This window comes from Hibiscus syriacus, unplaced genomic scaffold (genome assembly GCF_006381635.1).
Source record: "Hibiscus syriacus cultivar Baekdansim isolate YM2019G1 unplaced genomic scaffold, ASM638163v2 tig00117021_pilon, whole genome shotgun sequence".
Lineage (NCBI taxonomy): Eukaryota > Viridiplantae > Streptophyta > Magnoliopsida > Malvales > Malvaceae > Hibiscus > Hibiscus syriacus.
The window spans coordinates 1,701,520-1,724,544 of record NW_024063527.1 but is presented as its reverse complement, the minus strand read 5'-3'; the positions used below and the strand labels follow the sequence as shown (position 1 = coordinate 1,724,544).

General features: G+C 36.5%; 1 protein-coding gene across 2 annotated transcripts in view; it reads right to left on the bottom strand.

The window, feature by feature from the left end:
* Positions 1–9,981: 9,981 nt before the first annotated feature.
* LOC120195944 overlaps positions 9,982–23,025 on the bottom strand; it is a 35,774-nt gene continuing 22,730 nt past the window's right edge. The window contains exons 12-16 of one of the 2 annotated variants that reach the window (XM_039197873.1): positions 21,959–22,078; positions 13,909–14,025; positions 13,672–13,728; positions 10,236–10,315; positions 9,984–10,147 (exon numbers count right to left, since the gene is read on the bottom strand). In XM_039197873.1, coding sequence (XP_039053804.1) covers positions 10,256–10,315; positions 13,672–13,728; positions 13,909–14,025; positions 21,959–22,078 — 354 coding nt within the window. In that variant the 3' untranslated portion in view covers positions 9,984–10,147; positions 10,236–10,255. Of the gene's footprint in view, positions 10,316–13,671; positions 13,729–13,908; positions 14,026–21,958; positions 22,079–23,025 lie in introns of both variants that reach the window. The other variant, XM_039197872.1, reaches the window with a different exon arrangement.

Sequence of the window (23,025 nt, the reverse complement as noted above, 5' to 3'; positions counted from 1 at the left end):
TATGTAAGTTACTAATATATGTCTTTTTTGTAAAACCGCATATCGATGCGTGGGTGTCACGTCTTCTAATAATTAGGAAACTTAAGGAAAATAAAAGAAATACACGATATACAATTATGACGACGTCTTTTAACGCCGTTCACTTGAAGAATCAACGAGATGAATCATTTGCGTTAGGCAATGGACAAGCTAAACTTTATCCTGCATGGTGGGAGGTCGATAAGGTTAGTATTTATTTTAGATTGAGTTTAAAGGTATTCATAAATAAGTGCGCAAATGAATGAATTATTACTTATGATTGCAGGTGTTTATCCCTGTTTTGGAACGTAAACATTGGCTTCTCGTCGAGCTTCAGCTCCCATCCCTTAAGGCAATAGTATATGACAGCATGATAAATTACATATCATTGGCTGATTTAAGAGATATTATTAAGGGATGGAGCTCTCATTTGGCTAAATTCTTGGATGCGATAAATTATTGGACTCGTTCTGGAAACAAGAAGCCAAAGAAGCTCAATATTACAGTTAGCAGAGACGAGACCGCACCACAACAAACGAATGGACCCAGAGGGGATTGTGGTCCTCTCGTATACTTGGCGTTGGAGCGTTTGATCACAGGAAGTATAAAGTATCTACCTCCCACCGATAGAGATAGAGCTGCAGTAGGCTTGTGGTTTCGGCATTATATGGCTAGATCGATATATACGAGACGCTGCCTACCTGTATCCGCGTTATAAAAATGTCCATAAACAATTGGTAAGTTTATAGGCTTTTGGTTTGAAAATGTTTGGTTAAGTACCTAGAATTCAATAATTTGTTGTTTGTAGGTTTTAGATGTGTAGAAAGTGTTGTTTGAGCAAATGTTTGGTTTCTGCAGGTTAATCTCAGAAGTGAGCTGCGTGAAAATGATGTATGGCTGCAAAAGTTGATTCAATAGTAGATGAGGAAATAATAATTATTGCTTATTTTTTGATTGTTTAATTGATTTGTTAAAGATGATTTGTAAAAGTTGATTTGTTTAATTGATGTGAACATAATTCTTATTTGTGCTTGTTTAATTGATTGAAATGTAATGGTTGATTTTATTGATTTCAATCTGCATTATGTTGAAGGCAAAAATGACTATCGCAATGCGAAATGAAAATCGCAACGAGAGAATCATAACGCGAAATGAAAATCGCAACGACAAAATCACAACGCGAAACTAAAATCGCAACGTAAAACTAAATTCGCGTTGCGATTTTCATTTCGCTTTGCGATTCCCTCGTTGCGATTTTCATTTCGCATTGCGATTCTCTCGTTGCGATTTTCATTTCGCATTGCGATAGTCATTTCCGCGTTGTGATAGACATTAAGATGATTGCGAACGTCATTTCCGTGTTGCGATAGTCAAATGAATGCCTAATAAGTGATAACAACTGAACAAATCATAGCAATTTTCAAACTCAAGTTACTAATACATGCCTAACTGAAAATGTTAAAAGTTCACACATAAAATCCACATAATACAACGTTTGCATTTAAAAATCACCTAAGTTAACAGTCCCAAAAGGTGAAGCCGGTTGTGATTGGGATTCTAAAGATGATTGCGATTTTGATTGCCTTTTGCTTGACACCATATGAGCTTTGGATTTTGATGAGGATCCATATTTTGGTAGAGGAAAAGATGATTGTGATGGCACTGGTGATCCACATGTCAACCTTGTATTACCACTTTCCTTGCACCGACTACATGTCGATCTCTTCTTCTCTTCACCCTTAGACGGTATACGATCGTGACTTTTTGGTCGGCCAAGTAGCCTTCTGTCCATGGCTGGTGGCAAAACTGTTTGTAAGTCATCTGGTATGTCCCACTCAGAAGGATGTGGAATAGGGTAGACAATCTTGCCATAAGTCTGTCGATATACTTCTGTAGTGTAGCAATCCATAGTGTATGCGCTTGAATCATCTTGGTTTAGATGAAGAGAAACTTTTATAACATGGCCACACGGATAACCAGATGTTTGCCATTTCATACAACTACACGTCTTTGCATTTAGATCGACAAGCCCATTTAAGTTATTATCCAGTACTTCAAACAAAGTGTTTGAACATGGTTCAACTCTCCATGACGTTGACTTCACAACACGTTTCGTTATCTTTTTTTCTGTCCATGGTGTAACACGATGTTCCAATGTTCCTGTAAATTTAAATAAATAATACTTAGTAAAATATATGATAAGTTACGAATTTAAAGAAATAATACATGCATGGTTTCTTTTCTTGTAGTACCACTGTTGAATAGAGACTCGAAAAAACTCCATTAACATAGTAATGGGTAATTTCCGGGAATGACGACTTAGAGCGTTGATTGATTCTGCACTATTAGACGTCATGAAACCATATATTGCTCCAAGTTGATGTACTCTTGACCATCTTTCAAACCCGACATCTTCTAGTGTTTGAGCACACTGAGGCAAAACACGTCTTAAACAATTTATATGTTTATTAAAATCCACTTCCCGATAAGCTTTTACAGCCTTCCAGTATGTCCATTTGTGATTTTTTATACCAGCAGACCTTGATTTTAGATTTCTATACAAATAAACACCACAAAGTCCATGAAAAGCATCTAGGAAACACCTTCTAACAGCGTTGTCAATTCAGTTTGCCCTATCGGATATGATTGTCATATTGCTAATAGGACCTATGCAATCCCTAAGATGCCCCATAAACCATGTCCATGAATCAGAGGTTTCAGATTTGCCAACCCCGTAAGCTATTGGCAGTAACCCATTATTAGCATCCATGGCTACTGCTAATAAGTTTACTCCAAGATATCGACCTTTTAAATGTGCTCAGTCAACTATAATAACTGGACGCATGCAATTAATAAACGAACGAATCTACAAAATCATATACACAAGAAATATAATCATTTAAATGTGAAATGCATGTAACTAACAAAAATGAGTCAACAAAATTATATTGATTTACTAACCGCAGCACCAATGGCGATAAACAACAACTCAAAGCGTCCATCTCTATCTGTTTTGATATGTGTTACCGACCTAGGATTTTTCAGCTTTAAATTGTGACAATAAGCCGGCAGTTGGGCAAACGATGCTTCTGGCGACCCCCTCAACAATTCCAAGGCATAACATTTGGCTCTCCAAGCTTGAGAATATGAGATACTAATCTTGAACCGAGCATTCATGTCAGTCATAATTTCACGTCCCCGATATACCCTACCATTCAAAAACATTAACTCAGCCAGAAAACCACCCAACACCTTTTTGTTTGCCTGTCTATGGTGAGGAAAAACTTGGGTTCTTGAACATGTATGTTTATCAATAAAAGTCCTAACTTGAAACATTTCACAATCTTTTATCCTCTTTGCAATCATACGTCACATACAGTTTTTGTCAATCATACACCTTGTTTCGAAACGATCTTTACTTGATTTGTTAACTTTTAGTTGATAGCCATCTTCCACACATTTCGTATACAAAGCTATCTTCAAGTCTTCCTTTGTATCAAAACAATCATCTTTCTTGATACGAATAATTTTTGTGTAACAATCAACTGCTATCTTTACCAACTCTTCTTCCGGTATCTGAAGTAATTCTGGCATATTCCAGTTATACTCCTGTGGCATTTTCTTCGGGGACTTTTCTTTGGGGATTTCTTCTTCTTCTTTTTCTTCTTCAGTGTTATATGAATTACATAATGGATGTTCAACATGTTCATTTACAGTCGTAACTTTATCCTCATTATCATCAACAACATCTTCCTCGGCAACGGCTGTTTCATCATCAAAATTCAGGTATTGACCAATATCAAAATCATTACACGCAAGGTCTGTTTCTTCTTCTGAAAAATCATCAAAATCCGAGTATTGACCAAGATCAAAGTCCGAGTATTGACCAAGATCAAATTTCGAATACTGACTAGTACTCACAATTTTTTTGTTGGCTCATCATCGTCTAACTGGTCAATACAAAAACCGAAATTTGGTGCTGAAAGTTGATTGGGATTTGGATTAGGGAAAGGTTGTGGGTTTTGAGATTGTGTTTGGTATTGGAAATGTGGTGAAACAATATTTGCTTGGTGATGAAATTGTGGTGGAACCATTAAATTTTGAGCACCATAAACTGGGGTTGAAAAACTTAGTTGATTACTACCCGCTACTGACCCAACTTCACTACTTCTAGGTTCAACAACATACAATGTAACATCATCACTTGAAACACTAATGTAAGCAATGAATCATTCAACATCTTCATTGTCGGTTAACAAATAAACTTTACCATTTCTCTGATAAGATAGCCTAAATCCACTTAGGGGCTCTAAATTCAATTTATTTGCAACACGTAACATTAGAGTTTCATAAGTTAACTTTTTTAATGACAGTTTTAGTTGAAGATTCATGGGTAAAGGCATATATTGTAAAACACCATGAACATTCTCCCATGACCCTCCAAAACACAAATCTATCCAAACATGATCAACATTAGATGATTTCATTATTGTAAATTAATTTACTAAACAAACGAGCTGCGAAACTAAAACCTGTTGTCGGATGGGGAAGGATGTCGTTGGATATAGGAACGGATGTCGCCAGAGAGAGTGATAGATGGAGATGAAATGAGTTGCGATTTAGGGATTTAGGTTATGAGTTGCTACTGCTGCGTAGTTATATACCCAAAACATTTGTGTTGCGAAATTAAAACCTGTTGCGAATTCAGAAATCGAGTTGCGAATTTGAAATTCAATATTGCGATAGTCAGAATTTCGTTGCGATTTACTAAATCGCAATGCGATTACGTAAATCGCACGTATTCGCATTGAGATTTAGGAAAATCGCAACGCGAATTTGGGAAATCGCAATGCAATAGTCAGAATCGCATTGCGAATTTGGAAACTGATTTGCGATACCGGAGATCGCGTTGCGAATTATCGATCGCATTGCGATTTAGTTGGTCATTTTGGCAAATTCAAAAAAAGTTGGTTAAAATCGTATATTATAAGGCATTTTTGGTCATTGAGGTTATTTTCTCTAATCTTTATTACTCAAGTTGCCTTGAAGGGCTTATTTGACATCTCTCATGAGAGGAAGGCGCGAAAGTATTATAATGAACGACTTCGTTTTATTCATGTCTATAAAATATACCAACGTCTTCTTTTGTATTTGGAAAACCCCTCAGGGTCGATTTTTTTAGGGGAAAACCAATTCCCGAAATTTCGTGTTTATTTCGCGTAATTCGTTTTTCGGAAAATGTTTTACAGTATTTGTTGGAGAAAAAATGGTTGGTCATCGTAAAACATTTTTCTGGTCAATAGAATTTCCTTTGTGGTTTTTGAAAAATGACTTACGGTCTGATTTTCCGTATGTCATTTTCCGAATTTTTCATTTCAAAGATAAAATCTCAAAATAATTTTATTTTATGAATTTAATATTAATAAAATATTTTAATATCATTTTAATCAAAATATTAATTATTAAAATATTTAAAATATATATTTATTAATATTTTTAATAATATAATATTATATTTTTAATATTATATTAAAATAATCAATTATATTATAATAATATAAGATATTATATTTTTATTTTAATAATATATAATAAATTATTAATAAAATTTATATTATTTATTAATTTCATAGAAATAATATTATTAAATTATTAATAATGAATAATATTATTTATATATATTTAATATTAATATAATAATCTAATAATATTTTAATAAAGATATTTAAAATATACTAATTAATATTTTTAAAATATAATATAACACCATTACTTTAATAAATAATTAATATATTTTATAATATTTTTATTTCAATAAAATATACTAATATTAATATTTATATTAACAAAATTATAAAAATAATATTTTAATAATAAATAAATTTTAAAAAATTCATCAACACGTGGAAAAAATGTTTAAACAACACCTTCTAAACATCGAAATGTTTTCGAGAAATATAATTCATTTTTCAGAATTTAAATTCCACTAATTCATTTTCTAGAATTCAATTTCCAAAAAAATCAATTACACCCAAACAAATCCACCCTAACTTTATTCTTAATTTCATGCGGAAAGTAGCATTACTTTGTTAACAATTCTCCATTGTTTTCTTTTGTTTAATATTTTGTCGATTGTAATAAAGAAGTTCGAAAATGGCGAAGAAGATTTCTTCCAGAAGAGAGCTGTTGGAGCGATGGAGAGGCATTGAAGAAGAGGAAGAAGAAGGAGACGACGGCGATCCTTCCATACGATTTCGTCTTCACAAGCGGAAAGAAGAATGGTTTTTCTTTATTTTCCTCTTCTTCACGTATTTTCTTCTGCAATGGTTCAAGATATTTATTTATTCGTTTTACTGTTCTTTTTAATATCCCGCTGATACTCGAAATGAAACAAAATTAGTGTATTGCCGTAAGTTTAAGTTTGAAATTGTTATATTTCTAATTATTTTTGTTAACTGATCTAAAATTTTACTACTGAGAAGAGCTTTGAAAATGGTATTTCTCTTGAAGTTTGCACTGTTTGGTTTGGGGAAGTATTGTGAAAAAAAAAACAGTTTTGTTAAGGCTGGTGCATTGCTTATTCTTGATCATCGTAGTTTTGCTTTCCATAGTTTAAATGAAAGGAAATTAAAAGAATCAATAACCATTGATTGATTTTGTATTTGATAGGTTTTGATTACAAGTTTCAGCAATGGCGGATCTCGGCATTTAGTCTCGTGGTCAATTATGTGAATAATTTATTTTGCACACTGATTTGCTTTTGCTATTATTCTCTTGTACACACGGTTATGAAGGGGGTTTTAATGATGGTTCTTTACTTGAAATTCAAAAGTCAAAACTGAGCAAAAATAAGGGATTACCCTATGAAATACCCAAAAAAGATTGAACACCCGGTGTGTATGTGAATTTGAAGATGAGAAGAGAACGACACTATTACAATGGCAGCAAAGTTATAAAATTCCAACTTTTCATTAATTAGTTAAAATCTTGTAGAGAAAGGGCGAATTCTGAAATATTAAAGTTCATTTGGTTTGATATATATAACATATCAATTAATTTTAAGAATTTAGGAATATTGTAATATTAAAGTTTACTAACAACGTGGTTTCAACAATTTTAATATATAGTGTATAAAATTAAGTTGCAGTAAAAAATATGAAAGTTATTTTGAGGGTTCAGTTTAGTTTTTCTTCTTCTTTCTGATATGCAAATACATATAACAATATATAACTATTTAGTTTTAAAAATATATTGGGGCCTAAGGCCTCTCTCTGACTCCTATGAAGCTTCACCTCTAAGTTTCAGCATCATAACGTGAAATTTGATTTTAAGTTTAATGTGTTATAAAAAATCATGTGAGGTTGTGCCCGTAATGATTGATGTGTTTTTGTTCCCCTTTTCTTATTTTTCAGTTTTAAAAGAAATTATACTTTAGTTGTTGTCCCAAAAGGTAACCGGTCTTGATTACTTTTTTTCCAATGTAGTTTTATTCCTTATCACATGGTATCAAATAGCTTTCGAAAACGTGATAAAGACGGTGATATTACGGTCGCGTTACTGTCTAAAACCGGTTTTCATGATTTTTTTTATGTGGGTTACGTATTCACATCAATCTCGGTCAATTGTATATAAAATTTAATGGAAAAATAACAATTACGCCGATAACGGGACGCAACAACCGTTATTCAACGTGATTCCAAAATAAAAACATTGGTGGCACAATTTTTTTTTCCGGACAATAATAGGAGAAGGAGGAGGAAAGGGGAGGCAGAAGGCCATAACTATTTTTGTTTCAAACAATGACGGGGTGGGGAAGGAGCCAGAACCATAAAGGTGGGGAAGGAAAGGCAGAAAGATAGGGGAAGAGGAGGGGTGATTTATTTATTGTTTTAATAATTTTTAAAATATAATTTTAGATGATATATTAATTTGAGATCCCTCCCATTTTTAGAATTTATAATTTAATCTCTAGTTTAAAATGTAAACTTTAATTTTTATTTAATTTAGTCTTAATTTCAGTAATCTAAATTTATGCAATTTAAATTTTATAATTTTATTTTAATTATATTTAATTTAGTCATTTTAGGGTAAGTTGTGCGACATTTAAAAAAATTCATGACCGCGATACTCGTTTTGACCGCAATGACATCCGTTTTATCTGCAACCGTGATAAACGCGACGCGGTCGAAAACGTGACCGCAAACGCTATTTAAAACTATGTCTACCATGTGCAATGCAAATTCACTCTAACATTGTTATGTGTGTCGATGTGATTTCCCTCTTATGGTTTAATTATTGATGCTGATATTATTGAGACAATTTTATATTTTGGGAAAGCATTTTTCAGTGTATTTTGCTCAGTCTCTTTTTCCTAGTAATAATTAGAAATTCTCTGTCCTATGTATATATTGGATATATTGATGTTTTTTTGTTTTCTTTTGAAAATTTCATTGATAGATGAACATATCTAGTTACTATATTCCTTGCATGCTGTCACTTTGAAGGTTCACCTTTTGAATTTCCTTAATTCTTTGGATTTGGTTTCCTATTTGTTGAGGAAATTGTTCGTAGTTTTTCAGCTCTTCAGACTTTGTTGCCTTTAAAGTTAACCAAGCTGGGATTTTTTTGGCGTTTTCATATACCATGTTTGCAGATGCATTCAGTGTCTTGATAAATTTACCGAAGGAAAATCACATTTGGTGTGGCTCATGGGATATAATGGGTCCCCTCTTGGAAACCTTCTACAATTATTTCAAAGATGGCCGCAATGATTCTCCTCTAAGGCTTCTATGGAATAGGATCTCTGAGGAAATGCGCCATTGCATCCACTGTGTTTCTCAGCACCATCAAGCCCAGGAGATGTATAGCATGGAGTATGAGTCGTGTTCTATAGGTCCCCTCCTTGATGTGTTGAGGCGCCTTATAACACCCTCAACCCGTACCCGACCCAGATACGAGTCCGAGATATCATATTGACTTTTAAAATAATATTCTTACAAAATATCAGAACATTTGAACTTATATTAAGAAAATACAATAATATACTGTTGAATTATGTTCATTATAACAAATTTAAGGCAAAAAATATTTTTATGAATAGTATTATACCGTATGAATAATATTGATACTGTGTAAATAGTACTGTGGATAGTAATAAACAGTATCGTGAATAGTGTACCGATGCACTGCTATAGTGTCGTGAACAGTGTACCGTACAGTGTCGTGAACAGTGTACTGATACACAAAAATATCGCATTTAAAATGTGTATCGATGCACTGCTACAGTGTACAGATGCATTGCTACAGTAATTTCAGTCCAACACATATAAAACTCATAAAAATTTAAACTTTCATCACTATAAAGTTATCATTTACATAAATACGTTTAAAACATTACAGAACTCGATCAGAGCATACATACTTAATTTACCGACTTTATTTACATGTCAACCTATTTATCACATAACAAGACATACTGTGTAATTTACTTCTGATCTTTGAGCAGAGATATGTTGTTCCTTTGAACTTAGCTTTGATCCTCCTGCTTCTCAGTACCTACGTATAAATCATTTACACGCTAAGTCATAGACTTAGTAAGGCATAAAATATTATAATAATGCATTTGTTGAAATCCAATTAGGTCATAATTTGTTTGGTGCCGAAAAGAATATCGAGATGTTAAAAGCACGATTCGGGTCCACATATTTGCCCAAAGAACCTTGACTCGGTCCAAATCCACACAAATGATTGTGATTTATTTGATTTGACATCCATCATTTTACGGGGAATGTTTTAAAATTTTCCAACGTTTTCATCATAAATTTCTTTACAAATTAAATATTACATCATCATGGAACACAATGTATTTCAGAAGTGCATCTTTCCACGACAGTCAACATTATTCAATTCCAAATGCAGTCATCGTTCAGATTATGCAGCTAACCTGAAGCAAACCATCCCTACAACGGATTTGAGTTCATTACTATTTGCTATGAATGTGGCTGTCACCTATGCTACATTTTTTGCCAATGAAATGTTCATGTGGATATAAAAGAACGAAACGTGCCGATCTTACGATTGAATTTGACGGGAAAACTTCAATATTCTTGGAACTAAAGCGGAGACAAAACTGAAACGAAAAACTACATTATCACCATATAATTAATCATCTTTAAAGAATGTGGCTGACTCACATCAGAGAGGCTTGTGAGGAATACCCATGTAGTCACCGAAACTTTCACCGTCTTGAGTAGCGCTCTACGAGTGCTTTAGCCTTCTCGGGGGCAAAAAATCGAGCCTGCAGGACACCAGGGTTTTAGCTAAAAAAGAATTTGCTTCATACATGCACAAATGAAGATAAGCATCTTGTCTTTTACTCATGACAATGATAAGGAAACAAAGAGAAACGCTTGTAGAAGTAGCAATAGGATGGGTTCGAACCATTTGAAGTATGTTTCGTTTTGGGTTCAAATTAATTAAGGATTATTTTTTAGCTTTTCTATAAGATGTAACCATTTGAGCATGGTTCTCAAGGTTGGTTTAGGATTTTAGAGTTGGGATTCACATTTGGATGACCAGGTAATTTAAGGTTACCTTTCCTTTTGTTTTTGTTTTAAATGAAGCCAAGCGAGGTCAAATTTAGATTCAGCATCTTTGGGGAAATTTTGGGTTGGAACTCATTGTCACCCTAAACCAAAGAAATTAATCATTGTATTTCCAGCAATTCTGCCCATAAAATAATGGAAAAAGACTTCCTCCAAATATGATATTCATTTCAAACTCTTAAAATTCAAGTCTCAAATCTTTGTAAAAGATGTTCAAAATTCATCAACAAACCATAACAACAGACATAACTGTAATTTTCTACTACATAAATGACACAACAAAACAATATTTTTTTTTTGATAGAAGTTGGAGGTCTCATTAAAAACTCCCTTCTTATTCGTTCACATACTTAAAGTATGTTAACGAACATTGGAAGGAAGAAAAGAGTACCTCAAATTTTATTGATAATAATACCCGATACAAAAGACACCACGGAATATCCTCTCATGGTGATGAACACCATTACAACAAACACCTTAACCTCATATAACCTCATACAAAGCCACAGTCTAATCACCTTACTTCTAATTACACCACCAACAGTAGGAATAAAATAACGCAACAGAACATAATGCAAATTAAAAGCAACACCTACAACCATATGAACTAAAACAAAACCACAATTGAAGAAACAAGATCTAATGAGACTCGTCTTCTTCAGGAGCCCAAGAGTTTGGTTTGAATGAAGGCTCTATCTCATGCACCATGACCTTGAAGAAGTTGTCACCAACCTTCAATTCCACCATCGCATCAATTCTCGCATCAGCCTTTGTGAGGACTTGAATTTTTGCCCGATCAAAGGATGATGGAGAATGACAACTTTCGTCGATAGCTAGTAATAAACCCCACTTATCAGCAATGTTCTTGAAAGTATTCCAATTCCATGTGTGAAAAGGAACACCCTCGCAAACTAACCATACTCGACGACACTCCATTACCAAACTCTCTGACCAAGCTTCGACTAAGGAGAACCACTATGCGAGAATCTTTGATTTATCGTTCTTTACACTTCTCAGTGAAGCATTGTCTTCGAAAATCATTAAAATCGCATTACCAACAGCTCTCATTAAGGTGAAGCCAGTGAGGCCCTTCGCTTGCATTTGTCTAGCGAGATGACCAATTTTGACAAAGTCCTTGCACCACCCGACTAGACAATTGCTCAACACCTGAAGTTTTTCTTCATCTATAACACCTTCAACTTTATAATGATTCATCCTCGAATCATCTTCCATCCCGGACTTGCGAAGAACACCTGTCGAGGACTTTCTCCAATAGGAATGTCGAGGTTTGAATTTAGCGAAAGAAACACCAATTTTGTTGTCGTCGATACGAGAGCCATTCATTTTTGAGATTGCTCTCCTTGCTTCTTCGATTGATGCGAAGCGAATAAAACCAAAGCGAACTCCTTTTGAATTCCTTTTAGTTGGAATAAAAACATCAAGTACCCGACCATGAGAGCAAAAAAGAGATCCAAACCTCTCCCAATGAATCTTCTCTGGTAAATTTTCAACAAATAACGTGAAGCATCCAGACTTGTCAACTCTGCACCCCTTTGTGATCGACTCCCTGGATCCCTCGTGTACACCATTTACTGCAGATTTTTCATCGCAACAGACTTCTTTAACTGACACATGAAAACTAGGAGATGCTACAGAAGCTGGAATTGGCAATGACAGTACTGGAGGAACAGGAAAACCTCCATACTTGTCAAAATCAGAATCTGTAACTACTCTTTTAACAACAAGATTCTTCCTTGCCATCTCAATGTGCAAGAAGGACTTTAACTTAGCGTCAAAAACTATTTTCTGAAGGGCATCCTTGGCAGCAACTGCAAATTTAACAGTTGAGAAGAGTGCGAAACCCTTGGGCTTATCTCCCTTGAAGCTCAAATGTGAATCTTCAAAACCTGGAAGTCATCTCAGAAAATTCTGCAACTCTCTCTCTTTGACATCTTCAGGCAGACCCATAATGAAGATAGTACGAACCTCATCACGATGAGAAAGGTGAGATGACAGAGAATGCGCAGCTGCAGAGGGTGAAGGAACTTGAACCGGAGGTCTCATCTTGAGATAAGGTAGGATTCCAGCACTTGGCATGATGACTGACTGTTGAAATAAAACACCTAGAGACTTGACAAACTGTCTGAATGCAGATTTGAACGAAAAAATCAGAGAAGTAAAATGCTAGGTAAGATATGCCTCCAAACGTGAAAACCCAGAGCCAATAACTACGATCTGGAAAAATAAGTTTTTCTCAAGAAGATCCGTTGACCAGCAGTGATTATTCACAGTAGAGAACTTGGGTTTTTGTCACGAGCATCCGACGAGTACAGTGGATCGATTAAAACGAAACTCGGGAAACTGGTGGTGGAAAAGAACGGCGAAGAAAGGCAAGTAGATTTGCTCCGATTGAAAAGGAATCTAACAAAAATAACCAGGAAAAAGGAAACGTTGTGGGTAGACGAATATCCTTGAGAAAAACGGCGTCAAAAGGATGTCGGAGTGCGGCGGTGGACGGTGGTCGGAAGACGGCGAACGGTGGTTGGAGGACGGCGGACGATGGTCGGAGGACGGCGGACGACAAGCGACTGAAGGTGGAAGACTAATGATGGATGACGGTAGTGAGGGCTGTATAAACGACACCCATATTTTCTCTCTCCCTTGGAAATTTGAAATTTGAAAACGCCTGGTTAGAGAGAAGTTGGAGCTTCTCTCACTTCAGATGGATATAGTAATGTATCCACAACAAAACAATATCAAAGAGGTGTTATGAATGGGCTTCATTTAATCATGTTCTGTATTAAAATTGTGTCAACATATTTATGACACCACAAATTTCGGGTCATAAATGTGTAAAGCATGCATAACAAGCCTGAGACGGACACGATAGTGACTTAAATGAACCCTTTTAGTTTTTGCTGAGTGAGTATAATTTTTATTTTGTCAAAAAATTGCATTGCTTAGTTCATGATTTAGAAAAGAGCACACCAGACATATTCCGAGTCAAAAAAAAAAGTTTTAAGTAAGCTATTAGACACGATATACTCACTTGTATAAACATCCTCTCTGCACCCCCAGCATTGCCATTTTCTTTCAAAATAATTCCCTGAAGAAATATCAGATAAGAAGTACATCACTTACCATCATCTTATGATTTTTATATGTTAAAAACGTAATTATAGACCAGCAAGAAATAAACAAGGAAAATTAGAATAGCTGAAGAATGATGAAGAAATACATTTCAAGAAAATGAACAAGAGGGAAAGGAGAGAAAAGTAAATAGAACCTTGGCTAAGTAACCTCGGAAGTCATTTGGATGGCTAGAAATTAGTTGGTCGTAAACAGCTACTGCATCACTAATGTGCCCCCAGTCTGAATAGGCTTTTCCAAGTAGTAAATCAATCTGAGAGACATCACATAAACAAAGTCCAAGAATCAGATGATATTTGTTACCATCAAGAAGATGAATCGGATGATAATTGTTGCCATCAAGAAGAAACTTACTTATCAACAAATTCGATCCACCCAAAGTTGTCTAAAGTGAATGACCCAAACTAAACTGACTTGACTCAACATGCCAATACATAGTTGAACTGAATCAGGATTAACTTAAAAAGTCAACAATAGGAGCCAATATAATCTAAAGGAACCTATATCTTCAGGAAAAAAAAAACAACCCGCCCAATTTCCACTTTTCAATTTGTTAGATATTCTTTTTAAAAAAGAAATTGTTAGATATTAACATTCATAATTAAGTAGCTGTGAGAAACCGTATATATTTTAAAGTATTGTAGGTTTTTGTATGGTGCGAAATAATATTTCTAAGGTTTGTAGCTTTGTCCGTGCAAAAGTTACAAATTGCAGGATTTTCTTTTAGTTGACTATATATTGATTTGTGGACATAGCCCAAAGGGGATGTAACAAGTTGAATTTGTATTGTTAGTAATTTGTATTTTACTTCTTTTTTCTTGAGTATTATTCTGGAATGCTGTGCTATTACTACAGAACTTACCCTGGAAATATACGATGTGAATGAAATATCACTACTTTAACTGTAGTTGGCATTTTTAAAAGAAAAGACTGGAGATAAGCTTTCAATATTGGAAATTGACTTAAAGTGGATAATTAATGACTAGAAGCTGTCCATTCACAAAGTGTTCAAGTTTTCCTTCTGTGTTTATGAAAGCGTAAATATATTATACACTGACATAATAGACTTTCTAAAGTAGGACATATAAGAAAAAAAGCCATGTAACATCTTGCAATACAAGTGGTATGCCATTTCGTTAAAGAATCATTAATAAGATGGCAAATCTTTAGCAAGAAAGGTTGCTATGTTAAAAGCAGTATACCATCAAAAGTATGGCATCATTAAAAGTATGGCAGCATTTCCAACAGCCAAACAATTGTAAAGTTCATTTCCAAACCATTCCATTCAAAAAAAATGTCATCAATAATAAATTTCACATGAGGTCATTATCAGTGTAGTCTATAGGATTAAGGTGAGGTCATTTGATTCTAGTGTCTATTTGAGCTTGACAGACTCAATCTTTCTAAAATCACATAATGCCAAAAAATGTCTTCAATAATAAATTTCACATGAGGACATTATCAATGTAGTCTATAGGATTAACGTGAGGTCATTTTCTTTTGGTGGTGAGGTTGAGAGGAAATAAGTGCCAATCTTAAGACAAGAATATGAAAGGTCCAAGGAGTGGAGCGTCAGAAAGAGTGTTCCAAGGGTGAAGGCCATCAAAGATATTTTGGGGACAGGGGCTATCAGTCCGGCGAACAGTGGACGGCTTTCGTTGATAATCTCAACAAAAGAGTGTCAAGTGGTGCTTTGAGGGAAGTTTTCAATCAACATGGGAGAGTGGTTCAAGCTTTCATTCCGAGAAACATTAAGAATCCAAAGTACAAGGGTTTCAACTTTGCTTTTGTTCGGTTTGCTATGAAGAATGATTTGGAGAATGGTATAAGAGTAATGAACAATGCTAAGATCGATGGTAGAGCTGTCTCGGTCTCGAGAGCGATGTTCCCTAGACAGTCTATGGTGAGTGTAAAAGCTAATCGAACGGTGGGCTCAGAGGAGAAGTAGAGTGAGCTTGCGAATCAGCAAAAGAACATAAAGGTATGGATATCCAAAGAAATAGATTCTAGGTCGTACGCAGAGGCTCTGCAAGGGAAAGAAAATGAGGCAAGTGGTGAACCGCACAAAGAAGTCCAGGGAGCGAAAGTAATGGTTGTTCCAGACTTTAGCGTAGAAGATCAAAAGGCAGAGGAAAGGGAAAAGGATTCCAACGTTTTGGAGTTTTAGTTTCCTTCAGAGGAGGTGGAATGGATAAAGAGTTCATTAGTAGGAATGAATGAGAATTTTGATTTTGATCTAGTGAAGATAGCTCTCGAAGAAGAGGGTATCATGCCAAGCTTGCTAAACGGGAAAATTCGAAGAACTCTTGTATTTTGACGTTTAGTTCGGTGGAGGATTTGGAGGAAGCGTGGAAAGAAAGGAGGATGGATGAGATTACTGGTTCAAACATACTGCTCCCTTTCATGACAAGTCTGGATTTGCTTCAGCCTTCTACTCTTGTGTCCTGATTGGAGTTCCCCTGCATCTGTGGCATCATAATTTATTTTCGACCTTGGGTAACAAATGGGGATCTTTTGTTGAACTGGAGGAATCGACGAGAGAAAGGGAGGATTTTTCTTTGGCAAGAATGGTAGTCAGGGTGGCGTACAGGTTCGACATTCCAGAGTCGATTAGAATCCGGTCTAAAGGGAGAGATTTCATTATCAAAGTGGAGGTTACTGAGGCCGAGTGTGGATTCTTGAAATCTGGGTTTGTGGAAGAAAATGGGAAGTTCGCTGATGTTTGGGCTCCATAAGATTTTTCTGGCCATGCTATCGCCGGCGCTGGTAATGGTTTCGGCAATGGGATCGGTTCTCCGATGAGAGTTGCTGTGTCACCGAAGAGTCAAGCTCGGCTAGAGGATGCTTTTGTTGGTGACGCTTCGGTCTCCAAAAAGGTTGGAGGCATGTCGACGGCGGATCTCATAATCGAGGAGGATGATAACTCGTTCGTGCAAGGTGGATGCAAGAATTCAATGTGGGTGTCGGCAGTGAGGTAGGGGTTTCGGCTACAAAAGTTTAAGCGAGTATTGTGGAAAAGAATTAAACGATGGTCAGATATTGCTAGCTGAGGTGGATTCTAACCCTTGGGCTGATGGGCCTAAAGACAGGTGTGTTTCCTTATCTGGGCCCCGTAATTATAATGATATTGTGGATCTGAATGATGATGAAGTTGATAGATTGAAATTGGCTGTTATGAATGTTAATGCTGCTGAATTTAATGGGCCCAAAGGAAATGTTAATTTTTTGGGAGAGGAGGCAACTCAAAAGCAGTGTTCGGGTTCTGTTGAGAGTGTTCCAGAAAGTCTTCTCTTTTTAAACTCAAATCTGAATTTTTCTCTTGTAGTTTCGGAGTCGCTTCTGATTTCTAAGAGAAGGGGTGCGCTGGGGTCAAGAGATATGACAAGAAGAGTGGTTAGAAGACTTGTTATTGAATCTCTTGAAGAAGTGGATGAACCAGGCCGGTAGTGCGCGAGAAAGGGTCTGATGATGAGATTCGCGAGAAGGTTGAAGTGGTATGGCAAGTGAGTAATTTGTTGCAAGTTTCTTTCAAAGGTGGCAAAGAGGCAGTGTCGGGAAAAGTAAGGGCTCTGGAGGAGGCGCTCAATCGGGTGTTGTGATTGTGAGAGAGGCGTGTGGTCTGAGGTTTCTGTTTTGGTTTAAATGGATTTCACAATAGTCACTTGGAACATCAGAGGGTTCGGTAGGGTGGAAAAGATAAGTGCTGTGAATAAATTAATTCGTAAGACTAAAGCAAGATGGTTTTCGTCCAGGAAACAAAGTTGACTGGGGTTTGTGTCTATTTGTAGGAGGCTTTGGGGTTCAGGGGACTTGGAATGGGTTTGTAGTTCGGCAGAAGGTACAGCAGGAGGTCTCCTTTGAATTTGGGATTCGAAATTTTTTGTGGAGGCATCTAGAATCGTTAATAGAAGGTATGTTGCTATGATCGGATCAATTTCGGGGAAGTTTTCTAGATACGGATTTCTAAATGTTTATGGATCTTCAGTTGAAGGGGAGGAGGAGGAGTTTTTTTAGCGATCTGACTGATTTAATTACTAACAATTCAATTTCGTGGTGTGTGGTGGGATTTTAAAGCATTTCTTCATCCTGAGAAGAAACTCGGAGTCTCCATAAATCTAAGGGTAATTGGCTTTTTTAGGAGTTTTGTTTAGCATGGTTGACTTGCCTTTGGTAGGGGTTCTTTCAGTTGGTCCAGTAATAGGACAAAGTGACGAATGTGAGGTTGGATCGTTTTCTTGTCTCAAATGATTTTTTAGCAATTTTCCCTTTGATCTACCAGAAGTTACTGCCGAAATCGTTATCGGATCACAATGTTGTAGAGTTAGAAGAGGTTAAGATCAATTGGGGCCGAAAACCTTTTTGTTGCTTTAACTTTTGGTTGGAGGATAGCAGTTTTGCCTATGTCGTTAAGGATGCAATTAAAGAGGTAGCTTCTGATAATGGTAGCAAGAGGATTGCTAAGCTATTGTTTGCTTCGAGAGCGGCTACGATAGGCTGGTCGAAGAAGCAATCCTTTCACTTTAAGTCTCGAATTGAGGAACTAGAACAAGAAATCAGTAAGGTTGAATTGGATTTGCAGGCAAATGGGGAATTCATATTGTTATGGCAGAATTAAGAAGCCTAAAATGTAGGCTTTGGGAGGAATATAGGAAGGAGGAAAGATCTTGGCTACAGAAATTGAGGGTGAGATGGGTGGTGAAGGGTGATCGGAACACTAGTTTTTTCCACAACTTTGCTTCTACTAGGAGGCGGTGTAACTCGACACTTTCGCTGGCTCAGGATGGGAGGATGATCGATGACTAGGCTGGCTTGAAAAGAATGATCCATTCATATTTTCGAAGTGTCTATAATAAGAAGGTTGCGTTGAAAGTTGACGAGATGATTATGCCCTTTCCGAAGTTAGGCGCTGAACAATGCTGTTGGTTGAAGAAAAGGTTTTCTGAGAAGGAAACATGTCAAGCTTTGGAAAGCTCAGATGGTAATCGTGCCCCGGAGCCGGATGGCTTCAATCTTAATTTTTTGTAAGAAATTCTAGCCGGATTTGAAGGTCTGAATCCTGAGCTTTTTAATGAGTTTTTTAACTCTGGGGAGATAGATTCGCGCCTAAATCAGTCTTTCATCGCTTTGATTCCGAAGAAATTAAATCCTCAATCTTTGGAGGAGTTCAGACCAATTAGTTTAGTCGGAGGGGTGTAAAAATTGCTGAGTAAGGTGTTAGCTAACCATCTTCGATCGGTGCTGGATATTTTGGTGGGTTCTTCTCAGTTCACTTTTATCCCGGGAAGGCAAATCTTAGATTGCACCTTGATTGCTAATGAGGTTATTGATTGGAGCAAGAAGAATGGTCGACCGGGAATTGTTTTTAAAACTGATTTTAGGAAGGCTTACGATATGGTTGAGTGTGGTTTCCTTATGAAGGTCTTAAAAGAAATGGGTTTTGGGTCGAGGTGGAATAAATGGGTTTTGGCTTGCATTTCCTCGGCATCTATTTCGGTGCTGGTTAACGGTTCCCCTACGGAGAGTTTCCAATTAGCTCGCGAACCTTCGCCAGGGTTGCCCCCTTTCTCCCCTACTTTTTAATCTTGTAGGAGAAGCATTAAATCTGATGCTACAAAAAGCAGTACAGGTTGGGTTTCTGTCGGGTTGTGTAGTAGGAAGAGGTCCTTCGGTAGTTATGGTGTCTCATCTTCAATATGCCGATGATTTAATTCTGTTCATTGGTGCCTCAGAAACTCAATTGAAGAATGCAAAAAGAGTTCTCCGAATTTTTTAGCTTGCCTCGGGTCTCGAGCTAAATCTGAAAAAAAATGTATTGTATTTAGGGTGAAGATTGAAGAAGAACCGGTTACAAGTTAGGCGAACTCTATCGGTTGCGCTGTAGGATCGTTTCCGTCTACGTACTTATGCCTTCCGCTTGGAGCTGTTCGGAATTCGGCTAGGCTTTGGGAACCTGTGATAGAGAAAGTGCAAAACAGACTTGCGGGATGGAAGTCAGTTTCCTTATCCTTTGAGGGCGAATTGCTTTGATAAAATATGTGCTATCTAATTTGCCCTCTTATTTTTTGTCTCTTTTTAGATTACCCGTTTCGGTATATAAGAAGCTTAATGGTTTGTTTGCGAGGTTTCTGTGGGGTGGTTCTCAAGACAAGAAGACCATCCATTGGGTTAGTTGGGCTGAAGTTTGTAAACCAGTGGACTTTGGTGGTATAGGATTCGTTGACCTTAGACGGAAAATTTTCGGTTTCCTTGGTAAGTGGTGCTGGCGATTTTATAACAAAAAGTCGACTCCATGGAAACTTGTGCCTCGGCAAAGTACAGTCTAGATCTGAATGCTTTACTCCCTCCTCGATCGCTCTCTCATGGAGCTTCATGGATACAGCGCGGGATTTTTGCTACTTATATAAGGGGTGGAGGAGACAATGGCCTAATCGATTTATTTCAAATCCAGGTGAGAGATGGGAAAGGCATCAGGTTCTGGCAAGATAAGTGATTAGGTAATCGACCAATTCAAGAGTTGTTTCCGAGGATATTTGCTCTTGCGATTAACAAGAAGGGTCCAATATCCGATTTTGGTGTTAAGAATGAAGTAGGGTGGAGTTGAAATATTTTTCTTAGGAGGGAGGTTTTTGATTGGGAAAGATTGCAATGGGAAGGCTTGCTGCGTTTGCTTGAAAGTTTTGTAAGCTCAGCTTCTCGGTCGGATTGGGTTAAATGGTTGGGTTTGTCTGATGGAGTTTATTCGGTTAAACCAGTGTCGAATCTAGCATTTGATAGGGAGCGGGCAGGTTTTAATTGGAGGAGACATGTCTGGATGGGAATGCCCCTTTTAGAGTAGAAGTTTTTCTATGGTGGGTTCTTCGTCGTAGAGTTTCGGTTAGAGTGGAACTCGAGAAGAGATGGGTTGTGGTTCAGGATGTAGCTACCTAATATGTTCAGACATTCCGGAGTCAATTGATCATCTTTTCTTTCTTGCATGGCTGTTTGGAGAGTTTGGGGAATTTTTTAAATCTTTGGGGTATCTCTGTGGCCTTCCCTTTAGAGCCTGTCAATTTTCTGCAGGTGTGGTGTGAGTCCCTTCCATCTATTCTGCTATATAAAATAATATGGGGTGTTTTGCCATTTGCTATTATTTGGTCTACTTGGCTTCTTAAAAATGAAGTGGGTTTTCATGGAAAGAAGTTTGATTGGTTTCAATTGGTCTTCCTAGTTAAGTATAGAGCAGCCTGCTGGTTGTCGGCCAAGTTTCCTTAGTCTCCTTTTACTGTGGAAAACCTGGCTAATGATCTCTTGATTGCAAAAGATGCTCATCTTCTGAAAAAATCTGCTACACCTCCTTTGGTTTGGATCCCACCTCCGAAAGGTTTTGTGAAGTTCAATGTGGATGGGTCGATGCGGATCGACGGTAGCGGTGGAGGTATTGGGGGAATCCTTAGAGATTCCAGTGGTGCTACCTTGGTATCTTTCTCGGTTCCAATTGGTGGGGGATCCCCGTTGTTGGCTGAAATCTTAGCTGCGAAGTATGTAGTTAATTTGTATACGGATTCTGCATGTAACTCGACAGCGGATCTTATTTTAGAGTGCGATTGTGAAGGGGTGGTAAATTGGATAAGGGATCCGAGTTCTATATTCCCATGGAATGGGCGTCGATTCTTCGGCTGATTGCTGCAATGTTTAATAGTGTAAACTTCCTCATGAGACATGTTCCTCGCAATCGTAATTTGGCAGCTGATCATTTGGCCAAGTTAGCTTTTGGTTCCATTTCTGGATGAGTAGTGCATTAGTGTGTTGGTTTGTTTTTTGCTTTTGTTTGGTGTTTTCCGGATGGGTTTATGGTTGAATTTGGTGGTGGTTGTCTGTTCTTGTGGTCATTGCTTGCGTACACTCTTTTTTCTTTATTTACGTTTAGGGAGGTTTTTCAACGAGACCCCGGGCAATGCTTTTTATTCCTAGTAATAAAATAATATTTTCTTTCAAAAAAAAAACCATTCCATTCCATTAACCGGGTACATAAACCCAAAAATGGAATGAGCAGAAAAGATATTTATCTTCAGTCCACAGAAAAGTTAACCAGTAACTAATAATTAAACAGCATATATATCTCCATTTTGCTAAAAAAAAACTTCAAGAACAAAAATACTCATTATGCTTTGCTAGATATGCAATTGATTATGATGAGGCCAACTGACCTGAATAGGGTCCAGATTCTGTGGCTCTGTTTCCATATTACTGCTGTCAGCCTTGAAATTAGGACGAGTTGACCTTTCCATATTCAGGCGTTCACGAGAGGACAGAAGGTATTGAACAGCCTGCATATACATGACGGTATTTAAACATATGCAGTATAAAGATTAAAATTATAGCATGCGTATTACTTTCCCGAATACTAGTTTCTTGACTTTTAAATTCCATCCAGACCCCAAAAAGAAATTTGCTTTACTTTTATGTTGAGAAACCATCCATAATATAAACTGAACAGTAACCAAATCTATCTGCAAAACAAATTTTAAGTTCTTAGTAATTTTTTGTTTTTCCAATATTTTGGAACTCTGTTTTGAATTTTTAGAATGTTTTAGGATTTTTTTAAATCGAGTTTTTTAATTATTTTTAAATTTTATATAATATTTTTATTTTTGAATTCTTTATATATATATTTTAAGGATGTGTCATATATGACAGAATAGTCCATATTCTAAAAAAAAGTCAACATGTGCATGCCACCTTATAAGAAAAAAATACAAAGTTATCACCTAACAATACACAGGATCCATTTAACGTAAAATTTCTAATGGGTTAAAAAAATTCCTCGTTTGCACCATTTTTTAATGTGTAAGGACTGGTTTGTAGCATTTTTCAGGAGACAAAAATAAATTTTCACTACTAGTACAATGGCTCCCAGGATACTACTGTACTGAACCAAAAATTCCACCACAGCACTAAATCACTAATTAGATGCATTGCAAAAGATACGCTCTCAAAGATGGCTCCGACATAAAATCCCAAACTCAAAAACATGTTTCAAAGAGCATAAGATGGATCACAAGAGGAAAGAAGACTAGATAACGAAGAACGAGGGAAAGAAATGATAGTGAAAAAGAGACAGGAGAAGAGAAGAGAGATGCTAGGAAAACAAAAGAAAAGAAATTTATAAAGAACTCTGTATAATAACAAATGTATATATGACACAAATACTGCTAACTTAAAATAATTGACAAAGATTATATCTAAATGTTAAAAAACAGGTAAAAAAAAGATA